Raw genomic sequence first — 18,628 nt, forward strand, 5'->3', positions numbered from 1 at the left:
AAAAAAGTCATAGTATAGTATGTCATCTAAAATTGTGAAAAAAAGTCATAGTATAGCATGTCGTCCAAAATTGTGAAAAAAAGTCATAGTATAGCATGTCGTCCAAAATCATGCAAAAAGTCATAGTATAGTATGTCGTCCAAAATCATACAACAAAGTCATAGTATAGTATGGGACGACATACTATACTATGACTTTTTTCATATTCTTTGTATTATTATTATCTATATATTTTCTGACTATGTTATAGTCTTTTTTTGTTATATTATACTATGACTTTCCTATGTTGTTGTTGTTTTTTTTAGGACAAACTATACTACACTATTTCTTTTCTAAATTTTAATGCCATACTTAACAATGACCTTTTGTCTTGTGCCTTTTTAAAGGACATTTTTTGGCTTTCTATACTATGACCTTTTTTAATGCCAAACTATACCATGACTTTTTTCATGAAATTTTTGGACAAACATACATACCATGGCTTCCTTGTCATATTACAGGGTTCAACGCTAAGGTTTTTTTTTTCACGTGCCCGGTCGGGCAAGTTGGTCAGAGATCTCCTTGCCCGAAGTCAGTTTTTACTTGCCCTATAAAAATTGTTTAATTTAAGCGGCTATCAATTAACAAAGATTGTTTAATTTAAGCGGCTATCAATTAACAAAGACTGTTAACTGAAGTTGTTATTTATGTGACAACGCCTGAACGCAACACAAGCTCAGCATGAGTGCCGTGCTACGCTGCTCACAGAGCAGCGTGTTTGTCTGTGCGTAACAGCAGTCTGTTGATGGTTATTTACACAGTGTCCATAACAATAACTTTGTCAGCTGACAAACTGCACCGGGCTCGGGGTCAGGTTTGGTCAGGAAAATGCGGCCTGAGCTGTTCTAGCGTGCTCACTTGTGTGTGTGGCGGAACTCCGCCATGCGCGATACAGAGAGCAGAGGAGAATTGTTAACGTGTGACCATGTAGAGACAGAAATGACACGATGGCATAACACCATAAATAGTATATTGTTTTGTTATTATATGAAGCGTCCGTCGCGCAAAATAATATCAATGGGGGCTGTGGGCAGGACATTGTTACACAGCTGTGCCTGTGACTTCAGGCAGAGAGACCGCTGCATCAGAGCAGAAGGAGCACATTTTAAAATACATTTATTTTATCAATTAGTTATTAACTTTTACTATTTTTAGCAACTTGCCCAATTGGGCAAGTGAGTTGTTAGTTTACATGCCCGACCTTGAGTTTTACTTGCCCTGGGCAATCGGGCAATCCTTATTGTTGAGCCCTGTATTATATATTTTCTTTTATTTTATTTTTCTTTTGAAGAAAATTTTTGATTTACTATACTATGAAAATTTTATGCGTTTTTTGGGAAAATTTTCATGACATACTACGCTGTGACTTCTCTGAATGTTTAATCCCGTACCATGCTCTGACTTTTTTTATTCTTTCTGATGACATACTATACTTTGACTATATCATGAAAGTTGGAATGCCATACTCTACTATTGCTATGCTATACTATACTATGACTTCTCCAAGCCTTTTTAGGAAAATATTAATGACATCCTATACTATGACTTTTATGACAATTACTACTTTAACTTTACCCTTATATACGTGTAAGTAAGGTTTTGAATGCAGTACCACAGTCAGTGGACTATTTTCAAAAAAATTGTATTTGTACTTGTACTTAAGTAAAGGATGAAGACACTGAAGTATTTTTTCAGTCTAACAGATTCCCCTTTACTTTGCAGAACCAGAGAATAAATCACTCCCAGACTGCTCAGACGATGTCTACTCCTGCTGTGTCTATCGCTGCTCCAACTCTACCTGGACAGGTGATGGGCGGGTATCCCTCCACACTCTCCTCTTCATATGGCACAGGTGATTACAACACAACAGTATTGTAACAAACCAGAGGCTCCTCCTTGTGTAGGATCTGATTAATGATGAGAACTTCCTGTGTTTTCCCCTCAGAGTTCTCCCTCAGCAGCGACATGTCCTCACTGTCCGGGTTCGGAGGTTCTGGTCTTGGATCAGTCACGAGCTGGCAACAACAGCAGATACAAAACCTGCAGCACTCAGCACTCGGACACATGGGGTGAGTCCATGTGTGTGTTCATCACGGCCAAAAACCCTCAAGTCTGTGTAGATTCTGTGCTGATGTCTGGTCGTCCTCAGAGACCGGTCTTCACCCTGTTGTGAGAAAAAGAGAGACAAGGTTGAAAGACAAAGTCGACTTGTCATCCTTAGTTTACTGAAGTCATCTCTCTTTCTCATCCTCCAGGAACTTGTGTCAGAACTCAAACCTGAACCTGTCCTCCGGTCATCACCCGAACCTCCACATCAAATCGGAGCCAGCCTCCCCACCCAGAGACCGGAGCGTCACCATGATCGGCACAGGGCTCGTCGGAGGAGGAGGCGGCGGCGTGACCACAGCAGGATACTCCACTGTTGGCCGGGGCCCCAATGAAGCAGGCCGCTCCCCCGGTGACAGCGCGTCCAGCTGCGGGAGCTCGTACGAAGGCAGTGAGGAGCGTGACGATCACCACGGGAACTTCCTTCTCCAACCTCTGTCCAATCAGGATGAGCGCCACAGCCCGTCAGTCAAACGGATGAGGCTATCAGAGGGGTGGGCCACATGATGGGAGCCGGCCTGCAGCCAGAGGGGAGGAAGGGGTGTTAGTAAAGTTACCTTATAGTGTTATTATTATTATTATTATTATTATTATCATATTCTTCTTGTACTGAGTGGGTGTGCTTAATGTGTAATGGTAACATGTATGTGAGAGGAGGGGCACGGTCAGACAGTTTTATATGAATACAGTGACGCTCTGCTGTATTTACAACATGTACTGTAGCTAGACATGTACACTAGAGGAAATACTGCGAGTACATCAGGCAAGTGTTTATCAAACTGCTGAGACACTAAAGTTCTCTGAAAATGAGGAATAAAAACATTTATCAAGCGACTTCTTCTACTCAACAAATTTAACTTGTACTCTTTCACTGAAGTCCAAAATGTGACTTTGAGCAGTTTGATAAACGGCTGTGCAGGATGTGCTCTGAGGCGAACATGTACTGCGCTACATGTTTCTACTAACGCGGCTGGAGAGAGTTTGTCGTGTACATGTACTGCTTGTTTTGTGTGTGTGTGTGTGTTCAGGGATGGGGGGTGGGGGGGTGGGGGTGTAATAAGTAAATAACAAATATGTTACGTGCAAATTTATGTATGTGCACATGTATGCAAACTAACAAAAAAGGTAAAAGTGAAGAAGTCTGGTACTCTGAACGGTTTAATAACATGCATGAGCAGGCGTGAACCGCTCAGTCCACACCGTGTTGCAGGTTCAACATATTTGCGCACATTTAAAACGTATAGCACATTTATATATGATCGTATGGAGGGTCAAGTGTGGCAAATAAGACGGATAGAAAGAGAGAGGAAGTGTGGAAAGAGGAAGAGACGGAGGAATGTGGCTCTGGTGAGAGAGAAGAGAGGAGTGGTGACTGAGGAGGTTTTAGTGTGAGTGATGAGAAAGTTATTTGCAACAGGTTGCAGAGAGAAGACGTTTCACTTGATGTGAAAACTCAGAGTTGGTGAATACTTTTCAGAGCTGTGTTAACAAAAATGTGATTTTCAGCAAACTGCAATCCAGATGCAATAAAGTATGGAAGCAAAGAAATGCTCAACAGATTTCTATCTGAGAAATAACTGAAGATTTACCACTACTGAATACTGAACGCTGACAATATGACCATTACAAGAGATGTGACATTCACACACACACACCTTAAATAAAACATGAATTAAATATAAAGAAAAGACTGCGAGTAGATAGTAGCTAAACATTTAAACACAGACCCCCTAAAATCTCAAGATTACATTTATTATAAATAAAAAATGAGGGATGGAAAAACTGCAAAAAAGAGCTGTGTTTTTAAAAATAACCAAAAATGCAAATTTTAATTCAACTAAATTTAAAAACAAGATCAAATTTAAATGCTGTTGAACTGTGGCATTTAAATGTTACTTTGAAAATCCGTCTGAATTTATTAAAAGTTTATTTTAAGTCGTGATAATTTGTTTTTATAAAAAGGTTTACAAATTGAGATTCCGTAAATAAATTGTTCAAAATATAAGTGTTCAGTATTTAAAAATACATACATAGTCAAAATGTGAAGTTGCTCAAATCCAATTCACATCACTAAAATTAAAGGTGATATCCAAATTTAAATTTAACTTAAATATCTGTGCTTCTGGGGCGTCGGTGGCTTAGTGGTAGAGCAGGCGCCCCATGTACAAGGCTGTTGCCGCAGCGGCCCGGGTTCGACTCCAGCCTGTGGCCCTTTGCTGCATGTCATTCCCTCTCTCTTCCCCCCTTCACACTTGCTGTCCTATCAATTAAAGGCTTAAAAATGCCCAAAAAATATCTTTAAAAAAAAAAAAAAAATCTGTGCTTCTGTTCAGTTATTAGCAGTGGGGGAAAAGTGATACAGCGTAGCTTCGCAATATTTGTGTGTGGCAATATCACATCGTCACACAGTCCCAAGTATCCATTTTTTTAATTATACAAATTATTAATACTATAAATACAACTTAAACTTTATCAATTGCTTTTTCAGTCCATTAGATACTTTACAGCTGTAAAAAAAAAAAAAAAAAAAAAATGGCTGAAGTGACATGAAGACACTGAAAATTTTATCTTATTAGATAAAACGAACATTTCTTTTAAGGACATAATTTACAGTTGCAAAAGTAATAAAGAGCAATAAATTTTATCGCAATGCTCAGTGTATTGCAACACATTTAAAATAGTATTGTGACACAAGTATCGTGATAATATGGTATTGTGGATCCTCTGGTGATTCCCACTCCTTCAGGTTATGGAAACAAAGAGATATAATCTAGTTTCTAAATGTACAAAAATTGAAATGACGACATTTTTGAAGGTAAATTAAAACATTAATTCTTATTGACGCCTTTTGAATTTTCAGGGTAGTTCAGGGTAGAGGTATCTAAATTTCAACATGAAGTATTCAGTCTTCATTTGAGAAAAAAATTCTGCGTTTTTTCCCGAAGTAACTTATGTATCAGAATTGTTCATAAAAACAAGAGCAGAATTTTTTGCCTTGAAAACTTTTCTCCAATTTTGAGATAATAATCTTGTTAATTAAGAAAAACAAGCCCTTTTTTTCCTCAGTGATTGCGTTGCGCCTCTTTGTGGTGGTTACAAAAAGAAATCCAGTTATTATGGCCTTTATTTGCTTCCATACGAACTCAACATGCATTCATTTTCTATAAGAACAAACAAAGCACCTGTGGTTTCATGTATCAAACAACAAACAGAACTCACATCCAAACTTGAGTGATCAGTAAACTTCACTCATGGCCTTGTTGTTATGCACAGAGAGCGCTAGCTGTTAGCGGTTAGCCTAGCAGTCAGAGTGAGGATTGCACTCCTAAAAGCCATATCCAACAGGACAGTGATGCTTCGCTGCACAGAGTTTATATAGTGTTGTGTTTTTGAATTCTTTATTATATCAAATTGATATTCTTGGATGTCTGCAGCTCTATTTAATAAGATAACAGTAATATAAAAAGCAGAGACGTGCACGACATTTTCTATTGAACATTCAGGGAGATTTTAAGTAAATAAAAAAGTATTCCCTTTAAAGTTCAGCTGGTGTCAGAGCAACATGCAATCACTGAGACAATCTCACAAAACGACAAATTACTTTGTGGTAATTATTAAAATATGCAGTGGTGGAAGACGTACTCTGATCATTTACTAAAGTGAAAGTACAACAAATGTAAAGAATACTACAACACAACATCCAAAATCCCACTCAAGTAAAAGTATAGTTCAGTCCAGTGGTTCCCAACCTAAGGGTGACCAGATAAATCTGAGGGGTCGAAGAAGAAGAAGAAGTTCTGATACACCAGTTTATATTCAGCCTTCTGACCTTTCGCTAATCTTTAATTTTTTTAGAAAAACTTTGGATAATTTCCCTCCAAGTTTAGGAGAAATGGCTCCTTGGTACTGATAACTCAGGGACATCTGACACTATGTTGAGGAGACAACTGGATTTAAAGCCCGTTCTCGCGCCCAGCTCCTCAAACATCACTGCTTCGTTACAACCCAATGCACCCTTCACAGCAGTATGATACACACTTGGTGCGTCAGTTTCAGAGGCAGCGGGCAACAACCCAACTCGTCATATACCACAACTTTCCCATTGGATGTCTGCGTCAAGACAGCAATGCACAAAGGCACAGTTAAAAGCGGTATGACACCCACCGGACAGTGGCCGTTTGTAATGTATATAAAATCTGAATCTGACAAATAGATTTAAGATAAATGTAGTGCAGTAAAAATCACAAGATTTCACCAAAAAATTGATGGAACTGAACATTTCTACAAACCACAGATATATTACACGTGCACGTTTCATATGTATCATATCGAAGTTTTTAAAGTGACGTAGGATATGAACTGGCATTGTCATCAGGAGGAGGAGGTGGAGATAGCGGATGGCCACTGGATTAGACCAACAAACAACAAATCCGGCTGTGTTTTAGAGTGTCATCCCTGTGTTCATGGGTTTTTTTGTAGCACCCTGTCAGCGGGGACAGTGCTGCGAAATCCAGCTGTTTTTAACCGAAGCGTTGCTGCTTTTCCAGACGGGATTGTGCCACCAAAACTGGGCATTTAATCCAAAACACAACATTTTCCTAACAATAACCAAGTGTTTTTTGTGCCTGAACGTAACCACACATTAACCACAGCGTTGTTGAAATTTAAAGTTTCAAAATATCCGCTACATAAGAACGCACAAATGCCATTTATCTGTGGTCTGTTTGGCGACAGTCTCTCCTGGCGACTGGGCTGAAAATTTGCCTCTGAGATGCAGAGAAGTCAAACTATTAAGTATCATAAATGGAAACAGTACCACAGGACTTGAGTAAATGTTCGAGTTGCTTTCCACCACTGTATATATTGATGTTGTATCTCTACAAGGACATTGTGGACAATTTAAATAATCTGTGCCTTGTACCTAAAAGCTGGCTCTGACACCCGCCACAATAAAAGCCTGAACAGAGTAGTTGTTGACTGATATCCACGCTTTTTTATTTTATTTTTTATTCTGAAGAGACGGCGAGGTGGCTGAGGGTTGTTCACATTTGAATATTTTGGTTTAAAAACTGTATATTTGGAGCTTAGCCCCTCGGCCACAGTCGATCTGTTTGTGCCCCGTCTGCGACTAAATTCACTGATCACAATAAAATGGTTGCTGCTCGAGTTTCAAACCTGCCGTTTAGTTTCTAACTGTTGAGAAAGGGCAGAGCCCAGATGTGTTTTTCTTCTGCACTCCTTTTCTTTGATGATGATTAGTGTTGTCTCCGGGTTGGTTGGCTTCCAGCTCAAATTAACTGCACCACACCCGACTCATCAGTTTAACAAGCTGACGGACAGGAGAGCCAGGAGCTCGTCCTCAGGCTGTGTGTGGGTGGAGCGTTCACTAACCAAAGTGTTTGTGTTTCTGGTTTGATTCTTTCATTAACTGCCTGGACATGTACCTCAAAACGCCCCCGTGAAATTATTTTACTTGTGTTTGACATCAGTGAATGTCCTCTGTATCTTTCCCCTCTTTACACGTTGCTTCTAATAACCACGAGATTAATATTCTAAAGAGATTGTTAGCGGCATAAGCTGGCCTTTGTCGCCACTTGGAGACAATGTTTCTCAGAAGAAAAAACAAAGTGCACAGTCAGAGCTCATGTACAGCGACTCCCTCACTCAGAAATGTGGTAGTATTTGTATTTTGCAGAAAAATATACAAAAATAAAAACAGGCTCTGTTACAGATGTCTCTGTGTGGTTTGTCCTCTGTGCTTATTCTGCTTTTTTTTGCATTACATCCTTGTAATGAGGAGCCATTTTATTTATTTATTTTCATTTTCAAGACCGTAATTCTTATGTTGTTTTGATTAAGAGGAGCTACGGAGTTGACCCGTTATGGTTGAGACACATCTCATCGCAATATTATTAATGAATTACTACTTAAGCAGCATTCTCACCTTTTTGGAAACCAGGAAGTGACACAGCAGTCCCTCAGGATATAGCTAACCTCTTTTATAACTGAGTAAATTACGGTTTTGTAAAAATCAGACAGAGTGGACAAAAGGTGGACATCTTAAAGGGCCAATATTTCATTTATAAAACGTACTTTTAAACAGAGATGATTATAGAAAGTACATTTCACATCAATGTTATCAGTACGTACTGGTAGTTTGGGAATTTTTAAGGCTTTTAACGCGAAGAAAACTCTCAAGAGGGAGTTACACACTATAATATGCCCTTTTTTAGAACAATATTTATGACTTTTATGCCTTTATTAACAAATTTTTATGACATACATTACTGTTTTTTTAATTTTGTTTTTTTTTTGCCTTTTTTTGAAAACTTGTAACTTACTCTTCTGATATGATGATTTTATGACATACTATTCAATAACTTTCTTTGGAAAATCTTTATGAAATACAATTTTTTTTGTCCTACTTTACTGTGACCTTTTTTGCAATACTATACAATAACTTTTTGAAGAAATGCGACAGCGGTGACAAAAATCTGAGACACATCTTTGAAGGCCAAATATTTTCACAAAAACAAATAAAACAAATATGATTATAGCAGTAATTTCTTTACACCAGTGTTATCAGTAGATAATACTGTTAGTTTTACATTTTGAAGGCTTTTAACACATTTTTTAATTGAGTGTGAATTTTTGACTGGTGTTTGACAAGGGTGATATCCAGCACAGGGCAAGTTTACAAGTTAACAAAGAGCGAAAATTGTATAAAGCTTATGCATTTCATTAATAAATCCTTTAAAAATACTGTTTCACCCCAGAAATTAGTGTGTTGATGAGTTTTAATTTGTGTTAATTTTTTTCCCTTTGGTAAGACACTATTTGTCCTAATTCTCAAGACGTGCTTTTTAAAGGAGGTAAATATACGCAACACAAATTTGAGGTACATCCCAGAGATACATGCTGTATTTTCTACTGCACTATATTTTTCTGACAGCTTTAGTTTATGTGTTGAGAAAGCTAAATAAACTCTTTAAATACCCTCTTGGATCGGCTGAAATTTTGTTATGATAATTTTGTAGCACAAACCAAACTACAGCCGTAACATCACTTTACTCCACTGTGGTACCTGTTGCAGTTACAGACTGACAGCCAGGGGGCGCCACAGACAGAGGTACTGAGATAAGTCCTGTATCCCCTCTGTGGTATTCAAATAAATGCTGCTGAAGTTTCATTTGTTTTCAGTTGTTCTCCAATCTCTGTTTTTTGTAAAATATTGATTAATTTGACCTTCATCAGCCTCAAACTGGTATTTAAATGAATGTAAATGAAACTATGAAACATGACAAGAGGTTCAAACTGCACACTGATTTATGTGAGAGGTCGGTAACTAAAAAGTTCTGGAGCCACTTGTATTGTAATTAGTAATTGCCTGAAAGTAAGTCCTTGAAAAATTACTTTAAACTATTAATCGATTAGCACATCGACATTACACAACTATGTACGTTTTTGATAATTAAATAATATTAATTATTATTATCATTATTATTGTAAATATTACTAGTATCTATTAATATTTAAATTACTGTAATTGAAATCGTTTTATGTTCAAATTGCTTAATAGAAAAACAAAATATATTTTTTTCAATTTAAAATTATATTTAAAGCTGATGGCTGTCACAATCATTAAATAAATAAATCAACTATACTATCAAATATTTGATAATCTGTACATATTTTGGTTTTTAATATTATGGTAAATATTAGTAGTATATATTAATATTTTAATAATCTAATTGAAATTGCTTTATGTTCAAAATGTTTGATAATAAAACAAACTGAAACTGAAAACTAAATTTTAAACCAATGGCTATCACAATCATCATTAAATCAACTATATTATCAATGATTTATTATAACTCTGTATGTATTTTTGGTTATTATTAATGTGATTATTATTATAAATTAGTGGTAAATATTAACATTTTAATTATCGTAATTGAAAGTGTCTTATGTCCAAACTGCTTAGTATGAACACTATCATTTTCTAAATTGAAAATGTAATTTTAAAATGATGGATGTCTCATTAATGAGTTTTAGCCCAGCTGATAAACTAACAGATTTACTGCTTATTAATGAGCTGTCTCAAATTACTGATCAGCTGTTCACACAGACAACAAACTAATTTCCTTTAATAGCTTGTCTTCACACACTTTGTGCTGCATGACTGCCAACTGCTGGTGAAGGTTCAAACATTTGGATTTGTGGATTTACATTTATATTTACCTAATGGATCTACTGTTGTAAAAATAAATAAATAATAAATAGATGCAAACATTTGGATAATCTGCTCAAAGAAAGTCACAAGTGTCTCTGATTTACAAAAACCAAAGATCCAGCAACAGGTGTAACAGATTTTCTAAAAGACTGCTTCATTTCTCAAAACAACACTTCCTGCACTCTCCTTCAAAATGACGTCACTCACTCAAAGGTGTCGAAAGTAAATAAAACTCGTCAACAAATGAGTCACTGCCATCAGAATGTTTCGCACTAACTTGGTCTGCAGTTGAAAATTAGCCTAATGGCTAACACTGGCACATTTACAGAGATGCTGATTAATGTGAAATGTCCTTTTAAATAAATAAATGAAATGAAAATGGTACTAAAGTCACATATCTTCTACAGCCAACAGAATAAACTCAAGTCATGCAAACTGCAGTTTCACCCGTCTGTTCACAAATTTCTCACAGTCAGTGTTCATGTTTCTGTTTTTAGCTGCACGTCTCTGTGGAGGCTAATTTCTCTCTTTGGTCCTCCAGACTGAAATATCAACTGCTGGATGGATTGTGATGAAATATGGTTCATCAGTCATGTTCCCCTCAGGATGATCTAAAATAACTTCAATGATCCTCTGACTTTTTATCCAGCGCCATCATCAGCTCAACATTTTAATGTGTCCAATTCTTCAGTTTATTTATTTTATTTTTATATTTGCACACATAAAACTGCATAAAATCCAAATAGTAACAAAGAAAAAATAAGAAATGTGTCAGGAGAGGTCAAGAAGCCACAGGCTGATACAAACAGACCTCCCCTCAATGTAAAGAGAAAATCGGACAATGGCCAAAAAAAAGGGAAAAAGTAGACAAACTAATTTTATACAAGGTTGGGGGACGTTGAAATTCCCCTCCTGGTGATATTTCTTTAAGAAAAACTATACATGAAATTATCATCACCCCCAAACAAAGCTGAAGAGAGAGACACATATAGATATACAAGTAAATATCTCTAGACTGGAGATGCAAATGTTGCAGTACCCACAAGTGACCACTGGGTGGCCACAATGTATAGACAGTAAATGCTACTTTGCATTAGACAATGCTGAGATCAATACATCAGATCAATCAACCAGTGAGGTGATTTTTATTCAACTGTCATGTTTATATTTTGTAAACTTTGCAAAAGCCCCAATGACTGAGAGTTGACCTGTCTTTAGTCCTGACTCAGCTTGGATGATAGAACGAAATTAAGGATCCAAACGATATTGGTAGGCCACGTTAACAGTCCTCATGTGTCCATGACTACAGAATGAAATTTAAATATGCCATTCCTGATATGAACTTACGCTATGTTTAATCTCTTCTTTAGCTTCATCCCTAGAAATAGAATGAAATTGGGCTGTCTTTCGTGGCCGGTTGACTTGTACGAAAAGAAATGGCGATTGTTGCTCATCTGGCATCAAACTATAAGAAGAGATCTTTTTTGTTTTAAAATGTGCACGCAACAGATACACATAGAAAAAAAACAAAAGTGAAACTCTATTATGAGCTGCGCCTTGCCAAAATAAATCCAAACCTATATGACTGGACCATGTGTGACTTTGATTTGAAAGGACAGACACAGGAAGTGTCCACGCTCAGCAGTCAGACAGGAGTCAGGTTAATTTCCAGGGCTGGTACCTGCGGTTATTCCACAGGCTAGTTAATAACATGTCGGGCAGGAAATCCAAAGTGTGGGATCATTTTGAGAAGGTGAAGGACGAACCCAAGGTGATATGTAAACTCATCTTCATTGGTCGACTACAAACATGACGTATCATCTGAAACATGGAAGTAGCTACATGCCCATTAGCCCACAGCGTCATTAACAGGCGGCTCGCTCAGTGTGTGACGTGCACTTGTAGATAAAATATAGGCCTATATTAATGAAGGTTCATTAGTACGGTTTGTATTTCTCTGTAATGTAGCACAGTGTTAACAATGTTACTGATACTATTCTTTCTCACACCTTCAACTCAAACAACCAAAATATATCATTTAATAGTTAAACTAATATCAGAAGGATGCAGGAGACTAGTCCACTGATGGACCCTGATGAGGACTGTTGGTGAACTAGGAAAATTCTTCAGGGGCAGCCCTAGTTGAAGGTCAAAGATCAAGGTCACTGTGACGTCTTTGCCATACCTCATTCACTTATGACAAAATTCGCCGACATGGACGTGAACCGTTCACGGAGGCATACTACCACAAGGCTGTAACGCTAGTTTTTATCATGTACTAATCTGCTGTTTATTTTTCTCCGTTAATCGATTATTTAATTTGTGAAAATAGTGGGAAATGCTGCAAAAATCTTGATTTGTAAAGTAACTAAAGCTGTCAGATAATTGTGGTTGAGCAGAAAGACGCATGGAAAGAAAAGTACCTCAAATTTGTACTCAAACCCAAAACAGTACTTGCGTAACTGTATTTAGTTACACTCCCCCACTGAAAATAAAGGGCACTATATTTGGGACCTATTTGGCAGCTCGTCTTACTTCAGTTCACTGTCGGCTGTGGGCCGCAACTGTAAACGCTTTTCTTGCTGAGGTCTGAAAGTACAAACGGCTCATAAATTCTGCCTCACAGCTTCGTTATGAATGCAGACAGCTTGTGTTTATTTTTGGCAGACTGGGTAATGTCTATAGGATTGTTGGCCGGGTGTGTGCACATGAGCGGGATGCCATTATAAAGGGCGAAGGTTTCAGCAGTTTTGAATCAGACACTCCTGCAGGCGTGTAACCAGCTGGAATGGAAGCAAGCGACTGTGCATAACAACAGCAGCAGCACTAAATGTGTTTGTGCATGTTTATATTTTATCTGTTTGATTAAATGAAGCCTTTTTTTGGGGGGAGGGTTGGAAACAGCTGATCTGCACACACCAAACCTGAGCTGTGGTTAGAAGTTGTCAAGGACACCCTGAGAGCTGGTGTGCAGCCAACATGCCTGGACAGTACCTTGCAGCTTCAATGCTTTGACTACTCCGAGGCGAACATGTGACTTTAGTAAACAAAACCTACATATATATTTATATATAAAAGTTTTGTGTCTCTGTCTTTTGTTCTTCATGAGTTTCTCATACCAGCAGATCAGTAGTCCAACACAAAGAAGTGACACCTTTCCCAGCTGGCGCTAAAGAAAAAAAAACTTTATCTTCACGGCAACATGAAAAACGTGATGCCGATCTGTCTGTAACTCTGTCAGTCAGACAGTCTGTCTGTCGGTCGGCACACATCCACTCTGCTGTCTGCGCCTGCCTTCCAGTTCAAACCAGTTTGTGTTTATCACCGAGACAGACGCAGCCTGTATGAAAGAAGCCAAAACATTGTTCATGTGACCTCTGGTTTGTGTGTGCGGGAGGGTTTGTTCTTGGTATGCGAGCGTTGTGTAATTAAGAGTCAAGGTAAAGCTGAGAGGCACAGAGCGCCGAAGAACAAGATGTAATTCCATAGAAGAAGAAGTGCTGAGTGAGCGCCTTCGATTCGTCAGGAACAGCCAGTTCTGAGTGTACACCGACTCGGCTCGATTAGTCACAAGTTCCTACTGTGTGGAGAGATAATAATGGATGTGAGTCTGGTCTGTCTGCACACTTAGACATGTGTGGACGGCTGTGCAGTCATATTCAGCAGTGGAAGGAGTACTCAGAGTAAAAGTACCATTGCAACAAAATAAAAATACGTTTTAAGTAGTACATTCAAATTCCTGCTTTTGTAAAAGTTTTTAAAAATATCACCAAAATGTACTCAAACTATGAAAAGTAGTGCTGTTTCTGCAGTAAAATGTCGTCGGGGGCTAATAAATTTATTTTATATTACAATATTAGATTGTTAATATTGGAGCTACTTTTATCTACTAATCATCACATGATTAGGGGAGAGAGAAGACGAAGGAACGAAGTTCTGACACACAAATTTATTAGCAATGTCACTATGTTGACTCCAAATAGTAGGGCTGCACCTAACGATTATTTTTTTGATTAGTCTACAAATCTAACAACTAATTTATAGATTACTCTAAACATTATTTGTTAATACGCGATTACTATAACAATTAATTTACCCTAAAATAAATATCAAAAACTTGTCTCATAAATTTTTACATTCATATTTATTCAGTCATCTTTTCTTAAAAACAATGACAATAGTGGCATATTTTAAAATGTGTCTAATTTCCACGTCACTGCTGTGTTATGATAGTATTAATAATAATAGGCCCATGTGTCAGATACCTGATCAGAAGGTGATGGAACTCAGATTCAAATGATTGCTGTGGCACATAAACTATTTAAGGCCTTGTTTACATGGATACTGACACAAATAAAAACGGATTTTTAAACATTCAGGGTTTACACGATCAGTTGTGAAAACGATATCCCTGTTTACACAAAAACGCAAAAAACGGCAGCTTTTTGCTGCACTTAGCATGCCAGGCCAGTAGGTGTCGATACGCCATATGTCAAACACCATAGAACAACATTTGTGCATGCACAGTGATTTGTTTTCCTCATGGCGCTAGAGATAAAAACAATGATAAACTACATTTTAACCTTATGTAGCATAGTTAGCTGCTATGCACTAACTAATATTAGGCATAGCAGACGTCTTTGTGCGCCGATGTAGCGGTGATGTTGATGCAGCAGTGCTAAGTTCATTTGTAAGCTTGGAAGTAGTCCCAAAAGTGCTAACAAAACGTAAATAACCCGGCATATATCCGCCATTGTTGCCTAATGGGCATGTGCAAACTGGGTTGCAACGTCATCGTTTTCCAAAACCCCCGTCTATCCTGTTTACACGTCTCCATAGAAACGGATATTTTTAAAAACTCTCACTTTGGAAGCTGTTTTTGAAAATCTCCATTTTCGTCGGGAAAATGCTGGTTAAGTGTAAATGATGGGTGCAAGCGCAAAGATAAATACCTGTTTTCAGAAATATACGGAACCGTATAAACAGGCCCTACGTCACTGTATAACTGCAATCCTTTCCCTGAACTGGAGAATCAATATTTTATTTTAAGTACTTGATTTAAAACTTTAAATTGTTATGACACAGATTTATTTAATCACTGGAGTAAAGTGCAGTTAAGATGAATGTATTTTTGCATCAGTGTGGGAGAGGGAAAGAAACTGAAACAATTTCCAGACTGTAACAGAAGTCACAGACTGCAACAATCATCTGTAACGTTAGTTTAAGTCGTTTTCTCACTTGTGCATGTCCATTAAAGTAAACAGAAACATGTAAAACAGCTGAGTAACAATGTTTAATGACACGTGCTGTAACATCAGCAACGATGCAGAAAGTTTAAGTAACTGCTATAAACAGAAACACGTCTAACGTGTTGATAATCCTAATATATAATGTGTGGGTGCGGACCAAAGTAAACAGGACCGTGTGTCTGCTGCTGTCTTGACAACACACTCTGGGATGATCTCACTTTGCAGGTGAGGTTTTAGCTGCAGCTTGTCCTCCAGAGGGATCCATACTTTTGTTGTCGGGTGCAGCTTAGTTTATTGCGATGTGCAAACACACATTTTGAAATCGTTGCTCACATTTTGCAATAACTAAAGTGTATTTTAAATGTTTCTGAAAATGTGTGTGACACTTTGCACCGCACATTATCCTACAAAAGTTACTGAAGTTACAGTTACTGAAAACAATATTCTTTAGGCAGGTAAATGTTTAGGGAATGTGACTGATTATTAAATGGCATTTTCACCGGATGAACACAATCACATAAAATTATAATAATTTTAATAATCAAATTAAAACAACTAGTATTTCTGGCTTTATGAAGGCAGGGGATGGTTTTACATGAAACTAGAATAAACACTGATTTTAGAGGATTAATGTGGGAGTTAGTGACAGCTGGTGAAACCAGGAAACAACTAAAATATTTCTATATCCAAAATCTAAGACGATATCTACTCTAATATAGCCTCATAGACATATTTTGTAGCCCCACTGTATATCATAAAATATAAAACTATACATACATCTATACACACACACCCATATACCCATACATCCATCACACATGGACAATTACAAACACAGCCATTTAAAATGCTTCTCAACAACATGCAACACAGACACATAAAAACAGAAACAAAAACAAACCCCACACACTTGAGCTGATCTTTTTTTTCAGTCAGACAGGAAACCAGTCTGCAGAAACCCCCAAAGCTTCCAGAGAAAGATGTCGGCTGACCCACAACCATCAGACCACATGAGCTCTCAAGTTCATCACTTCTGACGTTAACAAGTCAGCAGCACAAAGAAATCAGCTGCAGAGCAAGCAAACACACAGAGACTGGCAACATTATAATCATCTGAGCAGGACGCAGCTAAACATCACCTGCACACAGGCAGAAATGATGCTAATGCTAATGCTAATCGGAGGTGAACAAAAGTAGAAGCTGAATAAAGACACAGCCAAACAAAATTTATCTTACAAACCTCATCAACCAAACACAGTCTGAACTAAACCGAAACACGCCATGTTGCTAGCATGATAGCACTAGCAACGTTACTTACCTCCAGACCGCGTCTACAGGCCTCCTCACACAGCGGTGGTCCCATCGCAAACACCGGAAACTCGGCCGGAAACCGACGGCTGACCACCGGGCGTCAGGCACCACGAGACCGGGATTATTTACTACATATTCATTCTTATTCACTACTTTATATGATCTTTAGAAACACTAGAAACACGGACAGTGTCGGATTAGCTGCTGCCGCTAACTGTAGGAGCATGAAATGGCCGCCGCCATTACTTCCGGTTGTAATTTCCGCGCTGCTCACCTGCTCGAATTTGATTGGACATTACTAATCACACGCCTTTGAACAAGCCAATGAATGTGAAGCTAATCAGCCAATAGAAGCGCGACTTTAGGTTACACTTGTACTGGGACGTCTTGATGTCCTTGGTTCCCAGTGAAGAAACAAATGAAATGAAATGACATAAAATGACATAAAATAAAATAAAATAAAATAAAATGAAATGAAATGAAATGAAATTAAATGAAATTAAATGAAATTAAATTAAATTAAAAAATAAAATAAAAAATTAAAATAAAATAAAAAGTTCCTTGGTTGCCAGAGAAGAAACTAAAAACTAAAATACATAAAACAAAATAAAATTAAATTAAATGAAATAAAATTAAAAAATAAAATAAAATAAAAAGTTCCTTGGTTGCCAGAGAAGAAACTAAAAACTAAAATACATAAAACAAAATAAAATAAAATTAAATGAAATAAAATTAAAAAATAAAATAAAATAAAAAGTTCCTTGGTTGCCAGAGAAGAAACTAAAAACTAAAATACATAAAACAAAATAAAATAAAATTAAATGAAATAAAATTAAAAAATAAAATAAAATAAAAAGTTCCTTGGTTGCCAGAGAAGAAACTAAAAACTAAAATACATAAAACAAAATAAAATAAAATTAAATGAAATAAAATTAAAAAATAAAATAAAATAAAAAGTTCCTTGGTTGCCAGAGAAGAAACTAAAAACTAAAATACATAAAACAAAATAAAATAAAATTAAATGAAATAAAATTAAAAAATAAAATAAAATAAAAAGTTCCTTGGTTGCCAGAGAAGAAACTAAAAACTAAAATACATAAAACAAAATAAAATAAAATTAAATGAAATAAAATTAAAAAATAAAATAAAATAAAAAGTTCCTTGGTTGCCAGAGAAGAAAGTGAAAACTAAAATACATAAAACAAAAAAAAGTAAAATGAAATGAAATAAAATAAAATAAAATAAAATCTTGTATAGCTTCCTTGGTTCCCAGTTGAAAATATTAAGCAGAATTTTTTTTTTCCAAATCTTTATTGAGAATAGAATCACATATAAACAAAGAAGTCATCAATAGATAAATAATATAACTTTTATAAATAAATATATAGATCACAGTTCCTTGGTTCCCAGCAAGAAATTAAAACCTAAATAAAATTAAATTAAAAAAATAAATAAAACTTATATAGGTTCCTTGGTTCCCAGTTGAAATTATTAAGTGGATTTTTTTTTTTTGTTATTGCAGCTTAATTTAAATTGTTATTTAAGTAAAAGTAGGTAAGTTTGATCAGGAAAATAAAGTTAAGATATTAAAAGAACAAGCAGCCTATTAATGCAGAAAAAAATCAAATCAATCCAAATTATAAAAGGGAAGAGCAGCAAATCTTAACATTCCAGCTGTATTTGTACATTT

General features: G+C 36.6%; 1 protein-coding gene across 3 annotated transcripts in view; it reads left to right on the top strand.

The window, feature by feature from the left end:
- The window catches only part of mef2ca (myocyte enhancer factor 2ca), a 46,982-nt gene extending 42,353 nt beyond the window's left edge, over positions 1–4,629 (top strand). For all 3 annotated transcript variants that reach the window (XM_050052602.1, XM_050052605.1, XM_050052604.1), the window contains 3 exons: positions 1,762–1,891; positions 1,985–2,108; positions 2,295–4,629. In XM_050052602.1, coding sequence (XP_049908559.1) covers positions 1,762–1,891; positions 1,985–2,108; positions 2,295–2,652 — 612 coding nt within the window. In that variant the 3' untranslated portion in view covers positions 2,653–4,629. The remainder of the gene's footprint in view (positions 1–1,761; positions 1,892–1,984; positions 2,109–2,294) is intronic.
- The last annotated feature ends 13,999 nt before the right edge of the window (positions 4,630–18,628 follow it).

The sequence above is a fragment of the Epinephelus moara genome, chromosome 9 (genome assembly GCF_006386435.1).
Source record: "Epinephelus moara isolate mb chromosome 9, YSFRI_EMoa_1.0, whole genome shotgun sequence".
NCBI lineage: Eukaryota > Metazoa > Chordata > Actinopteri > Perciformes > Serranidae > Epinephelus > Epinephelus moara.